An 18,348-nucleotide genomic window follows, 5' to 3' on the forward strand; every position below is an offset into this window, starting at 1 on the left:
GCTTGGTAAATTGTAGATATTTATGTGTTCAACTTGGTGCCGTTGAGTGCTCCACAAGTAGCACAACTCATGTCCAATAATATTAAAGCACCTCTCACCGATTTTTTGAGGTATCGCATTGCCAACTAGCAACTTGTTGTTGACAGCGACTTGGCTGGTTGTCTGAGAGAGCTATAAATAGTTTTACATATGTATGTACGTATTCAAGTAGTAGATGAATATTTGGTCAGTTCACTTAAAAGAGATCTGGCGAATTTCATTGACATTTTTACGACCAGAAATGTGAATTGTGCCGCAGCATTTTGCGCAACTTCAAGGCTAGGCAAAGTCGAGAGTCGCCAGCCGAAAGATACGGATACAGTAAGCTATCAATAAGAAAAATGAACTGAGAGGAGTGTGTACTGAATGTGTGTGTGTTTTGAGCTGTCATATGTGTTGCGAGATGTTTGGCCGACGTTGTCATTAACCCCAGCGACTTTGCAACTTTGCAACTTTTGCGACTTGCCGCCAAATGTCACAATGACAGTTGCAAATTGTCAGCATGGCAAGTCGGAGCTCCTACTTCCAGACTGCCCGTCTGTCTATCTGTCTGCCCGTCTGTCTGTCTGTCTGTTGGGCCTGTCACAAGCTTAGCAGCTAATTACAAAACTAACGTTTGACATTTGCCAGACAGGAGTCTGGGGAGGGTCATTTTGACAGTTTTGGAGCGACATTTATGGTCAGCCTGTTTGGACCCTACGGGGTCCATCGTTTGCTTTTCCGAGTTGATTGAACTGCAATCGAGTGCTGTTTTTTTTCTCCTTCCTTCCTTCCAATGTTTGTTTTTCCCGGCTACTGTCTAGCTTCTCTGAGGTTCTCAGCTTGTTGACAGTTTTGGTTTTTTTTGTTTTGTAATTTTCTATAATGAATGCATTATGCAGACAGAAGATCGTTTTTTTCTGCAGTCTCCCCTTCTCGACAAACCCTTTCGATCTATCCAGTCACATGTTTTGTTTGTCATGCAGTTAGAATCGAATCGAATTCTTGTCGAGTCATGTTTAAGGCGTAGCCAACAAATTGAGTCTAATGATGGATAACTCTGACACTAGCTAACATAAGTACAGAGAAAAGGAAAGCAACACACATGGAGAGGAGAACACGTTGCATGCACTTGAGGCATTCGAAACTATTTTGTGGCAGTTATTGAATGGTCATTGACATCAAAATGCTCAACAACTTGAACAAAGTGTCAACAAATTGATGGGAGAATGTTTTGTACAAAGCAAAGAACATTTGAAGCGTTGCTATAGTTTTAAATGTGCGACTTTTGAATGTATTTGCTATAGGTTTTAAGAGTTTTGAATCAACAAAGACAATAATCAATCAGTAAATTAAATTGATGGACTTTTAAAATTTTATAAATATAGTTAAACACAAGTGAAATAATTCAATTAATAAAAAGGACTTTTCCTTATTAATTTTAGTATTTATAATTCACATAAAAGTAAAAACTAAAAATTAGATTTATCGAATCTAATTCAATTCACAAAAATACAATTATTGACATCAGTAAAATTAAAATAATATTATTTGATTCATTTACCTCTTTAATTACATAACATACATATGTTTTAAAGTAACTCTTTGTTACCCTTTTACACAATTCTTTGTAATTCTTACAACACGCTTACATCATTTCCTTCAGCTTCATTTTAACCAACCCAATGACAGACCCAAAAAAAAAAAAACTCAAAGCTGCATTGTGCATTTCCCACCGAAAACATAAATCATTTCCGTCTTACAAATGCAGTTGAAAAGTAAAGCCCTTGTCCCAGGGATTTATCAGAGACCGACCTATTGGCATGCCCAATGTCAACTTTGGGATCGGGGGAATCTTTCGTCGGAACAACATTTTAGGCAAATCAAATTGCACTTCTCGCACTCAAAGTAACATTTAACAGCCTTTCACACGACCTTTCAACTCTGTGAAGAAGGGGAATTTGGGGGAAAATTTGGGACTGTGGTCAGTAGTCAGGGTCGTGACTATTTTGATGTTGCTCTGCGAACACCTACGAAATGTTTTAATGATCTATCATTGTTGGAATGTCTGTGGTTGTTTTTTTTTTGAGGAATGCCAAATGTCTGATCGGGAAATTCTCAGCAACTTTCACTTGCAGGGAAAGTGTAAAGATTGAAGATGCATTTGACAGAATTGCTGTCATAGATCGTGTTTAACATAGACAATATGGCAAAATTAACAGACACTTGGCTAACAACGATACCGTTAAGAACTCAAACTGAAAACATTCAATCAACAAAAGAGTGCAAGAGAGCTTGAGTCTTGGGGCAGAAGAAGAACCGTAAAGAACTCTATGCAAACTAAGTGCAGGTTCGACAAGATGTTAACCCAAAGAAGACTCTAAACTTCAAGGCGGTAACTCTCTGAAAAATAAAGAATCTGAAGAAAAAAAGCAGAACGAGCCATCAAAAGGCGTTACAAATTTTGATTTCTTTTGAAAAGTTGCGACGCCCCGAAACTAAGCAAAAGCGACAGAGTGACAGGGGCACTATATGCAAAGAGTGCTTCGGGAGGGGGAGGAGGAACGGGGCGGGGAGAAGAAAATATCAATTACAGCATAATTATGTGTGACGCACAATGGGGCAGGCAGCGAGAGAAGAAACTATGACAGCAATGATTGATTTGTGGAAAGAACGAAATACGAAATACCAAAAAAGGGGGAACTGAAAAGCTTCGCGGTGTTGAACTTTTGACACATGCCCCAAGAATATAGAGAAGATGCAGCAGAGAGCTGAGCAAAGCGGAGTTGAGGGGAAAAGAATGAATCCAAGTGTAGGAAAAATTCTTTTCGTTTGTCATCGTATGTATAATTTAATTTTAAACGTTTTGATTGACTGGCCAAAAAAAAAAAAAAAAGAAAAACGGTATACTCCAAAATCAAAGACGTAACCTCCACTCCTTTCCCCCTCTCTTGCTCTACCCCTCTCTCTCACTACATCAATTGTAATGCAAGTCTATTGTCGTTGTTCCGACTTCAGAGTCCAGACTCCCAACTCATCGCTGTCGCCGGTAATTGCATATTAAACAACATTTACCAAAGTAATGTTTACATTTTTAACTGGAAAGGTCTAACAGTAACCTCCCCCCTCCCTATACGCTTCCCCACCCTTTGCTGCGCTTTTGAAGTCTTGTTCAATGTCAATGTTGTGACCTTTGTTAAGCATTTTGTTTGCCTCGCTTCGTTTGAGGAATCTCTAAGCAATATTTCAGTCTCTCTCTCTCGCTTTGCTTTCATTGGAAGCAAGTACCGTTGTAATTGCTGGTTACGAAGTCTTCTTTAAAAAGAAGAAAAAAAATCAATTGCATTGTTGTAGCTGTTGTTGTTAAATAATATTGCGCAATTTCTGTTGCATTCAAAGAAATGGGCAACGATCGCAGACAGTTGAAGACAAGCTGAAGAAAGTTTTGGGCGTAGTTTTGCAATGAGAATGAAGAAGAATTCCACAGCGTAGCAACCAAAATGAAGCAGTTGAAGAAGCCATTCGCTGGTCAATAATATTGTCAAGCTTAGGGGGGAAGAGAAGCGGGTGCAATTGGTTGCTTTGGTGGGTGTCATGGCAAGACCTCGATGCATTTTTTATTAGCTGTAAATTTTATTAATGTGGCAATAAATTCAAACAATGTGCAACAACAAGAGGCAGAGAGAGAGAGAGGGGGCAGCTGGGAAAAATAGCCAGACAAAGATGCTTGCCAAGCGATTCGAGGATGCATGTTACAACAACAACAACAACGACACCGAGAAAAACAACAACAAAATAAGTTGCAATGTGGTAACTGAGGACATTTGGGCAGTGTGTCGTTGTCAACGTTGTTTGGGGCGATTGGGGAGTCTTGGATGCTGGCTGGCTGGCGTTGAAAAGAAATACACGAGCGTAAAATTTATTTAAGCCAAAGATAAGCGACAGTCACCCAGTCAGCAGCAAGCGAGCGAGCGAGCAGCTCCAATGGCCACAAAATATGCATAAAACACAAGCGACACTACGCCTTGCAACAACTGCAATGCTAGAAAGAGGGGGAGGTAGGGAAGGGGGAGACAAACAACAAGTTTGTTGCAGCGACAGGAACTAAATCACGTGTGCCGCATTGCTGTTGTGGTTTGCTGCTGTTGCTGTTGTTGTTGTTGTGGTTGTTGTTGTGCCTAACTTGACTTTGGCCAAGTCATGACGACAGGTTCAAAATGTTGCTAAACAACTTGGCCAAGCGCAAAGCAGCCTGAAGAGGCTCAGACTCTGACTCCAACTCCGACTCAGGCTAAAAGCGGTAGCTGCAGCAGTTGCAGTTGCTGTTGCAAAAGAATCATCACGGCTAGAAGAAGCTGCAACCAACACGAAGAAGCAGAAGAAAAAGAAGAAGAAGGTGGATCGTCAGGCTGCTAAGCAGCGGCTTACACATGTTTGTTTGTCTTGCTTGTGGCTGCCTCTTGTTGCCTTTGTTGTTATTGTTGTCTTTTGTTGGCCAGTTACCGTTAGAATCTATGCAGAGATTTGCAGCGAATCGAATACAACTCTTGCAATCGTCGTCGTCGTCGTCGTTGTTGTTGTTGCCAGCCATATACGTTTCTCTAGTCTCTCTAGTCCCACTTCTCACTTTTTTCTCTCTCTAAGTTGCTGCCTGGCATAATATCTAATAATGCATATAATTTCCACATGCAACATCGATATGACCGACCACAGCGGACAGCGGGGTAGACCGTAAAATATTACGATCAAATATTGTAAGCTGAGCTCAGCAGGATCTACATAGAAAGATAGAGGGGGAGAGAGGAAGACAGCGACCAGGGCAGATAAACTGAGCATTAAGCTTTAATGTTATCGCTGCAATGCAGATAGCAAAGCAGAAATACGAAGAGGAAGAGAAAGATTAAAACAGCGCTGAGATGCAAGTGTTATCACATCAGGAATCTAATCTGGATTGCAGCAAAGGGAATGAAAAACAGATTATGATATTATAAACAACTATATATTTACATAATTACTCTATTTACTAAAAATACATTTCATTTTATATTTTATATTACTGATTTTACTACTTCAACAATATAAATAATAAAAAAGTTATAGAATATTTAACAAAGAAGATAAAATAAAAATGATATGAAAAATTGACAGAATTTTTTAACCAAAGACAACTTGGAAATTCAATAAATTGTTGTATCAAAGAAATTATTATTGTAAGCAAAAGTTAAAGGAGAAGGAAAGCTAAAACTTAACTTTAATTCTATTTATTGCTTCATTTCCTCACATGAAATTTAAACGAAATTATGTGTACAAGTTTATTGAAACTATTTCTCTCAGCAAAAGAGGGAAAACAAGAAATATAAATGGCATTTCTATATAGCTTTATTTACTTCAAATGAAATTCATAAAAGGAATATGAAACATTTTATGTTTTTTTTGTATAGCAAAATGAATTTTACAAAAGAATATGAAAAAATTTTCTATTTTTTTATTAAGAGAAAATAAAAGAAGCAAAGTATTTGCAACTTGTATAAACACTCTCATTTAAATATCAGCTTGAAATTCTTTATCCCTATCAAATACCCATCTGCTTGACATGAACCTTTTTGTATCTCAAAAGTTAACTGTTTTTAAAAGCTTCCCTATTGATTGGCACTGAAACTGATATACATCTGCGACTATTGTTTGCTTTGGCAAACGGAAAGATTGCATAAGCGTGCGACGGCAAAGAGTTGAAAGATTAATTACTTGAAGATCACACAAAAAAATCACACATAATGTTGAGCAGTCAATCAATTGAATACATTTAAGGCTGGATTTGGCAATGGGCGCAAATTATTTACCTGCCCAGCTCTTTGTTTGGGAGCATCTTCGCCAATTTGTATGGGGCCAACGTTTAATTATTGACAATTTATCAAACAAGGCAGCAAGGGGAAAAAATAACCCTTGAAAGGCGAGCAAAAAAAATATAATCAATGGGCCAAAATCGTTGCACAATTCTCATTGAATAACAACAACAACAAAATAATAGAAATCGATATTGAAGAGACTTTCTTTTTTTTATCGAATTTAGTATTTGATTATTTGCTATCAAAATGGACGCAATTTTTCCACAGCGTGTCAAATGCGGGCGACTCTAAAAGAAATTTATTTCGATTTGTTTTCCGTTGTTTTTTTTCTTTTCCCTTTGTTTAATTAATTACTGAACTTTAGCAACGGCGCTTCATGAAATTTCTAGCAATTTTTTAACAAAATTCCACAAATTGTTTGTTTTTTTGCGGATGCTGTAAAAGTCTTTGCTTTGTTGTTGCATGCGCAAAATTCATAACATATTTAAAATAATTACGTATACAGCACGTTGCCAGCTTTACTGCTGGTGTGAAAAATGCAATGGAGATTTGTGAGGCCACAAAGCAAAAGAGTGAAGAAAAAAGTGTTTAATCGAAATTTATGTAGAGCTGTCACGAAAAGACGAGCGACGAGCTAAGTATGAAGAGAATGTTGTATTCAAATTGGAATTTTTTTATTAAAACTCCATCTATGATTTTTACACAAGTTTACTTGCAGCTAAAAATAAAATAATATGTACGGAGTTGCAGTCGGTGCTTTAGCCGCGCCCCAAATTGCAGCTGTGCCTGCCACTAATCGGCTGGCTAATCAGCAAATAGAGCCAACTCAAAAGGAAAAACCAATAAAAGGCATTTTCTTATCTCTCTCGCTGACTGGCCGAGGCTTGTACTTGGGCTTAGGCTTCGGATTGGGATTGGGTTTGGGTTTGGGTTTGGCATTTGCCAGCTTTGCAGTGGGCGCCCGCAGACGTGGCGACCTAGACCTTATCAATGCCATGGCCATGTCGATGCCGATGGCTCGCGGCTTGGCCAAGTTGCAGTTGACGTCTCGACTGATTAGCTGAGTAAGGGAATATTAAAAAGCGCAGCTGCAGAGAAAGGTCTTATTTATTTATTTTGTATTATTTTTTGTACTATTTTTAATGATTCTTATTGGCTTATTTCTTTTGGGAATTTATTTTTCTCTTCATGATTGATTTCGAACATTTCCACATCTTTTAACGTTATAGAAAGGTTTTATATATTTGATTTAATTTCTGTATTATTTTTAATGAATTTCCCCAATCTTTTATTTTATTAATATTTAAAATGCTTATTCTAAGCTTATTTCATTTTAGATGTTATGTATTTTCTTTTTATATTTAATTCAGGTTTTAGTTATTTATTTTTATAAATTTATGTTATTTTTTTAATTACGATTCTAAGTTTTTTTCTTATTTGAATTTATATAATTGCTTCTCATGATTAATTTACAATATTTTCACATCTTCCATTTGAATATTATTTGTAATGATTATTCTAAGCTTAAATCTTTTCAAAATTATGTATTTTCATTCCATGATGTATTTAAAACTTTTATCTATTCTTTTATTATTTTTAATGCTTATTCTAAGCCCGTTTTTTTTTAATTTATCATTAATTTCCAACATTTTCACATCTTTCTCTTTGCAGGTAATTAACAGTTCCAATATGTTAACAATTAAGCGCTATAGGGGTAAGTTCTTTTCTTGAAATTCTCAATTTCGAATGCTCTGCGATTAGTTTCCCTTTCGCTTAGAACAATGTGAGAGACACACCTAGCGATCAGGCAAGTCTTTTAGCCACATTACCGACACTTTACTCTGTGTTCAGAGAAATAGAGATAGAGAGAGAGAGAGGAGCTGCGACTTTTGAGTTGCAGACACGCAAACAACAACATCGAACGCAACGCACGCTATCAATTTAACAGCATCTGTCTATGATGGGATGACTTTGAGAGGGGATGGCTTTGGCTTTGGCTTGACTTTGCTGTGGCTGTGCTTTAGCTTGGCTTGGCTTGGCATCGCATGGCAGCGTATTGAATGGAGTTCGCGTCGCAGCGTCTCGTCTCGTCTCACGTTGCCCTCCCACACAGCCCTGCGCTCCCGTCACTGGAACTTGTCCTACGCCTCAGCTACATAGAGTCTTCGACTCCGACTGAGGCTGCATTTTTCCAAGGAACCTGCATGCTGCATGCCTCGAGTGCGCATGTGCAGCTTCAAGCTCCAAAGCTTCGTTCGTCTGCTCCAATGTCTATTTATAGACGGCGATGCCCAAGTCATTGGCGTTATCAAAAGGCAGCCAAAGTCGCCGCTCTGGCGGCTGTGAAAATTCCAAAAAAGGCAGCGCCCCAAGTGGCAAGTTTCTCCCCTCCTCTCTCCTCTCCCTTCCCTACCCTTCGATCCATATCCTTCTGCCCTGCAAAAAACGGGCGTGCAGAAATATTTTCCTAGCATTTTTCTATTAGTTTCGATGATGCATCTGGCCAATTTCCCAGATAAAGGCGCAGCTGTCAACGCGCGCAAAAATAACTTTGGCCCTCGTGTGTTTCTTTTTTCGTTGCTTGTAAATTAATTAAGCTAAAAATAATTAAACTTAATCCTAGCTCGAGGCGAAAAAGTATTCGACGGTTATGCGATATGTGGGTTGCCTCAATAACCGTAGGGCGGGATTAGCACGCTTTTGTTTGTGCCAGAGTTGCCGCCTCTTGTTTGCATAGCTTGCGGCGCACGGTAGCCAAAAAAACAGTCGGTTTTTTTCTTATTGTTTGTCACAATTTTGAATGCGATTTCAGCGCAGGAATTTCATACGTTTCCCACCTGATTGAAATGTGCCTAAAGCTTGTTTCATACAAATTGTTGGCTTTCAAAAGTGCAGCTCAAAACTCATGTCAAATGCGGCCGCAAAGCTTCCGTCAGCTTGGATGATGATGTGGCGTATTTTTGGAAAATGAAATGCTCGTTTAGCCAAAAGATGCTGCTGACGGTCCTCGTGACGTGAAGAGCGAATAGGAAAAGCAGCAGCAAAGAAAACAAGTAAGAAATATACAGTTGAGTGTGCTCGACTGTGAGTTACCCGCTACCCATTGTAAATAAAAGCAAAAGAGGGCGGTATTAACTTTAAAATGTACCAAATTAATATACGAGAAAAATATTAAAAATATTATATATTTAGTATATTTGGTATATTTATATGTCAAAATTCAAAATATACCATAGAGTAGAAAATATTCCGCTACTATTTTGTATAAAAGTGACCCAATGCGGTATTATTCTTAAAATATACCTAATTAATATACCAAATTGTACCGCAAGTCATATTTGGTATATCTTTGAAGTACTACATTCAAAATAGACCATCGAGTTCAAAATATACCAGAATGTCAGCCAAAGCAACTAAGTTCCGATAGGAGTAATTTTCAGTTTTTCTTAAATAACTTCTACAAATGTTAGTTGATCACAAACGTTCGAGAATCATCAATTCTATAGTTATTATTGTCTATACGAAAAATCGTCTCAGTTGTTGACGCTGATTAAGAATATATATACTTTATGAAGTCGGAGATGCGATCTACGGCCTGTTACACAAATTTCCTCCCGACACAAAGTTATAATGCCCTTCTTCCCTATAAATAGCGGGTATAAAAACTGATGTTTATATCACTTTCCTCAATGTTTATTGTTTTAGTTGTGCCTCGAACAATAATAAAAGAGTGAAAAGCAAATGATTTAAAATGAAGTAGGATGATCTCGAGAGATGGAGGAGAAGAGACTGGGAAAGAGGATGCGACTGGCGAAGGGGCTGAACCTGGAGACAGACGCTGTTCGGATTTGCGCAAACTTTGAACTCGCAGACGGAACTAACTCAATGCTGAATAGAGAGCTCAAGCGATCACCCCTCTCTCTTACTCGCCCCCTCTCTTTCTCTCTTTCTCTGTCTGGTCAACAGTTGGCGTGGGCGCCTTGTGGACGATTCCCCGCGAAAAAATCGGATTTCATAATAATATACTCACTGCTGCATAGTCGACAGTTGAATTTAAAGCTGCTCGTTTGTTTGGTAATTTTTTGTTGGTTGTTGTTTGTTATTTTGTTTGAAAGTGAAATGCATTCGGCGCAGGGGGAAAATTATCGCTTTATCACGATTCAAACGGTACCACTTTCTTCTTCCAGCTTCAGCTTCAGCTTCATTTGTAGCAATAATTATGCAATTTGCTTTGCCTTGTTGTTTGCCATTGAGGATCGCTTGCATTTCTTTCATCTCAATTTCGAATCGACTTTTGCATTATAATTTCTCGTTGTTGTTGTTTGTTGTTATTTATAATTGTTGTGGGTGCATATTGCATTCGGCATTTTGACTACGTTTTATCAGTTCCAAATCAGACAGACATTTTCTCCATTAATAATAACATAATTTTTCAGTGTATTGATCTTTTTGTTTATGACAAATTAATTGGCTGCAATTGTTGCACTTTTTCCCCCATTTTTGGGGGAGCGAAAGTAATTTATACAGTTGCGATTCTCTGTGGACTTTCATTTATTTATTTGTGCTAAACAATATTGAAAGTTTTTCTGTAATTCATCATCAAATGCTGCGACTCGAAATTTGTGGTATTGGTGTCAAAACCCGAACCGTGGAAAAGTGTGTCAAAAATTGACCAAAATAACTGAGCAACTCGGTAACCCATTAACTTAGCCTCTGGTGCGATCATTTCTCGACGACATTTGATCGATCAGTTGAGTTATTGTTGTTCCTCCAGCCGTTGACGTTGATGGAATAAGCGTCAAATATTTTGCCAGCCCTCGGGGCCCAACAAATTCAACTGTTTTTTCTGTCTTTTTTTCCCCTGTTAACAGTCGGTTTTCATTTCTTTCTCCCGCCTCGAGCTGTGTGTGTGTGTGTCTGTGGCATGTGGCATGTGGTACCCGGGCAATCAGTAATTGGAGATGGCCCTCGAGTGAGGCACAACGGCAACGGCAGCTCCATAAATTGGGCCCTGCGCTGCTTCCTGCCACAAATATGAGAAGCAGCAGCAGCAGCTACGAAAAAAAAAGAAATAAACGTGCATCGCAATGCCAGATAAAAAGCTCACAAACGAGGCCTATCGACTGCCAAAGCTTCTTCCTCTATTCCTAAGCTTAACGAAGCTTGACTACTCTCTCAGATCAATACAGTTTTGTAAGGTAGTTATTGACATTGTGCAAGAATTGCCAAGTATTACATAAATAAACGACCGTTCGAAATACTTTGAAACATTCAAGAATAGTTAACTTGATTTTCCAATAAGTTTTATAAATAATCTTCGGAAAAAAAATAATAATTTCTACTAATTGCATCATAGACATTCTGAAAGTCTTAGTTATTTTGTTAGAACGTTTTATCACAAGATTGAATTCTATATTAAGTATAAACTTTTATAATTTATTTATTATCTTCGGATAAGTTTATAGGAAAAAAATATCCATGTATTTTTTCTATTCGAATATTTCTTAAAATTCAGAAAGTAATTTTCCATTTCGAAAATTATCCATTAATAAAATTTCTCGTAATTTCTTTTCTAAATATTTCGGACCTACAAAGCTTAAAATAACATCGACAAATGATCTAAGCTGTGCTTAGAAAGAACCCAAATCATTTTTGTCGTGGATTATACATATATTGGATTAACATACATATTTTAAAACGACTTTAAATATTGCTTTCTATTAAGTAAAGTGGTTCATTAGGAAATATCTAGGAGGAAGCGTGAATAAAACGCGTCCATCCGTTTTGACTATTTATTCACAAATATCATGTTTATGTTAGTTTACATAATTTCTGAAGACCAAATGTTAATGTTAATGCAATTCTAACATAGGCTATCGATAGGGATATATGCGTACTTTTATATTATTTTCAACATTTCCAACATTATTAAGTATATAAGACAACCAAGTAATGCTACAAACCTTGCTACAAAGTCAATATACCCTACTCTAACCAATTGCGCTGAGCAGAAGAAAAGCAAAAAACTGGACAGTTGGAAATTAACGCCAGCGAATTGGGATGGAAAAAAAAGTAAAACGTGCTGAGCGCTTTTCACTTAAACGCAATGCGCCTGCCAATTACAACAACAACAACAGCAACAAAAAACAACGACAACAATTGCAACTATTTTCAAGCAAATTAAATTAAACAATTTAATTTGAGTGCAATTTAAAGGCAAACGCAAACTCAAGCTGAACTCGCTGGACTGTTCAACAAAAAAAAAAGCACAATACAAAGAAAAAGCACAAGCAAAAGCAAAAGCCAAAAGTAAAATTGTTTAAAATGGCTTAATTAATTTGCCCAATTTTGGCATGGTACACATTTAACTTGGTCAACTCGTTAACAATTACTCAACAGTCCCCTAGCCCAAAATCCAAATCCCAATCCCCCCCAAAAAAAAAACCAAAAAACCCGAATTTACAAAAAACCAACAAACCTCGACAAGCCCTACAAAAAAAAAAAGAAGGAAAAAAACAAGCGGAACGCCCACTTGGAACTTCTCACTTGTAGTCGCCTCTAAACTCACGCCCACGTTTAACTTGTTGTTGTTGTTGTTGTTGTTGTTGTAGAGTCTCGGCTTAATTTGATAAGATTTATTTGAGCCAAGTTTGTGTTGATGTTGTTGTTGGAATTGGTTAAAGGCCAAGCGATCAGCGCGCGCATTGAGAAATGTTTACGTTTTTGGCCCCAATTCGGAGAAGCAACAAAATAAAATCAAAATAACATTTAAAAGACAATTCGAATAGAAATGTAAACTACGATTTTGCGGCATTGATAAATGGGAAATAGCAGATCGTTTTTCACTTCAGCTCTCTGAGAACCCAAATCATTTCGTTGTGTCGTGGGTGACTGCATTTTGGATTAACCAAAAGAAGTTGGCTACTGATTGGTAGCCCCAAATGGGAAATAGAAATGAGAAAGTCTGCTAACGTTTAACTTAACGAGAACTCTTTATAATGTATTTATATGTGGCATGTGCTTTTATATATTTTAGCTGAATATTCTAAGCCAAAAGTGGAAAAACAATTTAGCAAAAATATTTATAATCTAACACAAATTTAATGACAACTTTATCTGATTATGGTTAACGAGTTAACGAATAAACAAACCATATTTTCATTGGCTTCAAATTAGTGTGAAATTGAATTTTAAATAACACTTCCTTATTCAAGTTAAACAAAAGCTAAATTTCATATTTTTCAATGGGCATTGATTGACAATTATTAAATTAATATTTTGGGTTGAAAAAATACCATAAAATAAAACAAATTGCTTGATAATTTGCTGAGTACATTTCTTGATAATTTGCTGAGTAAATTTCTTGATAATTTGCTGAGTAAATTTATCGATAATTTATTGCAATAGGAAAAGAAATTTTACAATTTTTTAATAGCATTTATTTATATAATATATCAAATAAAGCTTAAATATACATTCATTAGAAAATAATTTGGAAAATTACATTTTTTATACAAAAATTAAAAAGCTTAATTGCGTCTATTCTATTGACCAAGAAAACGCACATTTTAATTGAGTGGATTTAAAAAAAGGTTTGAAAACACAATTTGGTCAAATTTTAAAAATCATTATACCCGCTACCCATAGGGTAGAAGGGTATTATAACTTTGTGCCGGCAGGAAATGTATGTAACAGGTAGAAGGAGGCATCTCCGACCCTATAAAGTATATATATTCTTGATCAGCGTCAACAGCCGAGACGATATAGCCATGTCCGTCTGTCCGTCCGTCCGTCTGTCCGTCTGTCCGTCTGTCCGTCTGTCCGTATGAACACCTATATCTCAGAGACTATAAGAGATAGAGCTATAATTTTTTTTCGACAGCATTTGTTATGTTTGCACGCAGATCAAGTTTGTTTCAAATTTTTGCCACGCCCACTTCCGCCCCTGCAAATCAAAAAAAATCGAATAACAAGCGTAATTTTAAAGCTAGAGTTACGAATTTTGGTATATACAGTAATAACTATAGTAGTTATGATCCCTGAAAATTTGGTTGCGATCAGATAAAAATTGTCGCAGTTATTAAAGAAATACTTTTGTATGGGCAAAAACGCCTACTTACTAGAGGTCTTAGTTGCTTTGGCTGACAATCTGGTATATTGTGCCGTCTATGGTATATTTTGAATGCGGTACTATATCGATGTACCACATATACCATTTGGTATATTTTTAGTATTTTTGCAGTATATTTGGTATATTTTGAGAATAATACCGCAAAATATATTGCTTTTATTCAAAATGGGTAGCGGGTATCTCACAGTCGAGTACACTCGACTGTAGCTTTCATACTTGTTTGATTATTATATTTAAATTATCAATAAATTCCAAATGTTTCTGCTTATCAACCTATGACTAGCAGTGTTTCTTCTTCAGTTTTTTTAGTGAAAAATAACTCAAATAAAAGTAGAAATTACAAGAATGTAGAAAATTTTTAAGTGGTGCATTTATTTCAAAATTAGGTACTGCATTTAAAAAAAAAACAGAATTCAAAGAAATTTGCATATTTCTACATTTTGCAGCCTGATTTTCCTTTGAACTTTTCGAAGCAAATCCTTGCTGACATTTGTTTAATGTGAAAGTTGCAGAAAGTTTTGTTTTAATGTTTTTTGTTAGATTTTTTCAGCTTTTCATACAATTTCTTTTGTATAATTCCGTTGTTAATGTTGTGTTTTTGGTTTTTTTGTGTTTTGTGTTTGGCACCGTTTGCGGTTCAAGAGTTCATTGTCAAGTCTAATAAAATGTTCGAATGACACGTTAAGTGTCAGGCACTACAACAGATCCCCCAGAGATCCCCCAGAGAGTCAATCGTTTGAGGGGGCCGCTAAGCAAAAAAAAAATTAGACAACCAAAAAAAAAAACTAAACTATGTAACCAAAAAAAATACAAAATGTTTGCCGCTTGACTGGAACTTGAACCTTAAACCAAAACCCCTTCGACAATGTTTCTCTCTCTCTCTCTCTGTGAGGCTCTGAGCTGGGCAGATGTTTCCCTTTTTGTCAAATGGCTCCTCGGCAATGATGATAAATCGTGACTGTAGCGCTTTAGTGAAATTTCTCCCTTCCCCCCTCTTGTCGTGCCTTGCAACTGTCTGTTTTTCATCTCTTCAGCTTGGCTGGATCTTTATTACCACATTTTCAAAGAGCCGGTTGAGTGACGTGAACAGTTTTTGGCGCAGCTGCCGCTGCTGTTAGCTACCAGCATTTCGTTTTGCTACTTATAGCCAAGTTACTACCTTTTACTAGCCACCTTCATCCCACTCTGAAGCAAGCTGGCAAACTTGACATTTAAGTGAATTATGTAGTTTCCATGTTAACTTTCTGTGCGGTGCCGCCAAAAATTCGTATTTTTTTTTTCTCTCTTCTTTTCTATTTTGACTAAGTGCCTGGCAGGCGACTTTTCCATACCTGACGACGCGTCGTTGATTTATGTGTGTGTGTGTGTGTGTGTGTGTGAGTGTGTGTAGCACTCACATTTTATTTTTGGCAAGGGCAGCTTACCTCTTAAAGAGGGGGAAATTAGGCACAAATATAATTTATGAGCTACGTTTTTTTGGCGCCACCAACAAAGCCAAAATAAAAGGTACAAAAGGTGTCTCAGCTGTCGGCTTTGATTTAAATGCAAATTTTACAGACTCTCGACAAAATGTCAACTCGAAATCACGATGTGCAAAGTGAATGCGATTTGAAAATTGTGCAAGTTATACTCTATGCATATGAATCATCGAGTTGTTGAGAATACACAGAGATTGATTGAGGTATAAATAGAGATAGAGAAGATACCGTTTCAATTAGCGAATAACAAGCATTCATTTCATTTATTATTGACAATATTCAAGCAGTCATTCATTCATTTTCTGCACTTGAGCAGGATTATCAGCTGTCGTTGATCTATATAAACCTGTTCAGCTTTTTGCCAATTAACATCGGCATTAACCTGCGTCAAGGTTTCAAGCAGTCGGATGACAAATGCCTCAAGGTCAACTCCCACACACACACACCCGCACACACACTTGTAAAAGTTCGATAACACTTGAAGGGGGAGATAAAATGCCAAAGAAAATGAGTTCGAAACTTCAACGTAATGTTAACAAGTTAATTTGTCGCAAATATTGTATCTCAACATCTGCAGCTGATTGTGAAATGTATCTGCGAGAACGTTTTCTCTACGCTGGCGACCTTGCAAGGTAACAACAAAGTGCTGAAAAGCAATCAGCAAGCGTGAAATGTGCCACACTCTCACACACACACACACAGACACAATTAGCGAATATGCAATACATTAAATAAATAAACAAGCAAAACAAGTGCGAGGAATTTTTTAATTTAGATAATTGAAAGCGCGCAGAATGAAACAGTTTATAATAAACAATCAAAGAACGAACAGAAACGGAAACGAGGGAGTAAAACTGACGAAAATAAAAAAGCCACCTCAACGCAATTATTAATAAAACATTCGCTTTTAATTGTTTAATCAGATATCGCAGCTGTTGTCCACAGTTAATAACAATGATAAACAATAGCACAGCGTGTATTATTATTATACTTTTTTTTTTGGGGTTCTTTTTTTTGCCTCTTTTCCAATGAATTAAACAAAATATTCTGCGACAATTTGGTTTTATTATTATTGTGCTCTCTTCCATTGGCATTAATAATAAAAGAGTGCATCAGTTTGATGTGAATGTTTCGCTGCATTAAACAACAGTTTATCATATTGTTAATCATCAATATTTGATTTAAATAAATTGCCAGCTATTTATTAATTACAAGGCCAAACAATCAATTTCAATTGGGTGTGAACGCAACAACAAAAAAAAAGAAGTAAATTGTGAAATTAAATATATAAAAGCGGATACGTAATATTTCAAAGCGCATAAAACTCGAATGTCAACTCCATAAAAATGAATCAAGTTATAGAATATAGTGAGAAATTGTATATAGCCATTAATTAAAGCTTGTCAGCATGGTGGCTAATGTTATAATGTTATAGATTACAGTTAATTGCAACGTCAATGAATTGCGTCAGCAGATAGCTGCGAAATCTGAAATCCGTATGAAATTTGTCTGCAAATGTCAAACTCAAATTCAAACTTCAAGTCGAACAACATGCCAGCTAATTAAAGAAAAAAGTTCGCACGCCCAGCTGCAACAATAACAAAACTAACTAACTACAACAAAGATCAAACCAGGGGAAGTAATGAAACAACAGTCAACTAATTAAAACCAAAAACAAAAACAAAAAAAATCGCAGCAAATGGCACTTGCCGATTGCATGAAGAACTGCACTAAGAATCGAAAGGGTAGAAGAGAACGAGGAGGAGGAGGAGGAGAAGCGTCTCAAGTACGAGTAAGAGGCCCAGAGAGAACTGTGGAGACCCAGCCCAAATGTTTTGTGCCCCAAGTTACAGTCGCAGTCTCAGATTTTTGTGGTATCTAAAGGCCCTGCAATTTTCACGCCCCTTTCAGCACACTGACAATTGTTTTAGATATGGCAACAAATCTCATTATGAGCCCCTCCACTCTACTTATAAGGTGTGTCTTCGCCATCGTCGCCATCGACATCGTCGTCGTCCCCAGGCACGCCCCAATTCAAATCTGGCTGTACTTTCTAATGCATGAACTAGGAGTCGACTCCAACATCGACATCGACTCTATATCGACATCAGTTGTATTTCGCGAAATCGACATCGAAATCGGATACAATGTGTTGGCCATGTGAACTTGGCCAAATCGGCGACTGTCAAACGAATGTCCAATTGCCAATTGCCAATTTGTAATGTAAAGTCTTCGGGTATTATGCTATAGGTATTATTTACCAGCTAACAAAGGTCACTTGGCCATAACGAGCCCAATTTAATTCACTTAAAGAATATGTTAGCGAACAGGGTTGAAAAGAGGGGCACATAAAGATACCCTGTAGAAGTGCTATAAATTATTTCTTTAAAACAATGATTTAAATGTGCTTTCATTAAGAAAACTAGTATTAAAAACAAAGATGAGGAAAGCTAAATATATCCAAACCTTTTAAAAACTATAAAATTTACTTTATCCCAAAAAAATCCATGGGATATATCTCAAATAAACTCAAAAATTAATGAAAATGTGTATTCGTGATCTTAAATTCAAAATCTTAAATTCGAGATCTTACCTTACAATAAATCAGAAAAACATTTAATAAACATTTAAGTTTCATTACATTCTAATCCTTATTCGAAATCTTAACTTAAAAGAAATGTATTCGATATACCACCAACTAATAAACTTTAAGATTAACAAAATTCTCAATGCTTTTACGTGATCTTAACTTTAAATAAATTCATTCAAAGTATATACTAATGAACTTCGAGATTCACAAATTTTATAATATTTGCTATAAAGAATCTTTATAAATAATATTTTGTAATGCATAAAGAATACCAATGCCATCGGT

At 36.6% G+C, this 18,348-nt stretch overlaps 2 protein-coding genes across 6 annotated transcripts in view; both read left to right on the forward strand.

Annotated features, from left to right (window-relative positions):
• LOC132794344 (mucin-5AC) overlaps positions 1–18,348 on the forward strand; it is a 152,067-nt gene that overhangs the window by 110,829 nt on the left and 22,890 nt on the right. The gene's annotated exons all lie outside the window — the stretch shown is intronic.
• Positions 16,436–17,838, forward strand: LOC132792477 (uncharacterized). Its single transcript, XM_060801878.1, has 2 exons — positions 16,436–17,347; positions 17,405–17,838. The coding sequence occupies exons 1-2, from the start codon at positions 17,173–17,175 to the stop codon at positions 17,635–17,637; spliced, it is 408 nt and encodes a 135-aa protein (XP_060657861.1). The 5' UTR covers positions 16,436–17,172; the 3' UTR covers positions 17,638–17,838.

This window comes from Drosophila nasuta, chromosome 3 (assembly GCF_023558535.2).
Source record: "Drosophila nasuta strain 15112-1781.00 chromosome 3, ASM2355853v1, whole genome shotgun sequence".
NCBI lineage: Eukaryota > Metazoa > Arthropoda > Insecta > Diptera > Drosophilidae > Drosophila > Drosophila nasuta.

What these genes read in the sequence shown, in the direction of transcription:
- LOC132792477 (XM_060801878.1), top strand. Translation starts at nt 17,173, where the DNA reads ATGGCACTTGCCGATTGCATGAAGAACTGCACTAAGAATCGAAAGGGT. An exon ending in CGCAGTCTCAGATTTTTGTG is followed by an intron (nt 17,348 to 17,404) that starts GTATCTAAAGGC and finishes CAATTGTTTTAG; the next exon opens with ATATGGCAACAAATCTCATT.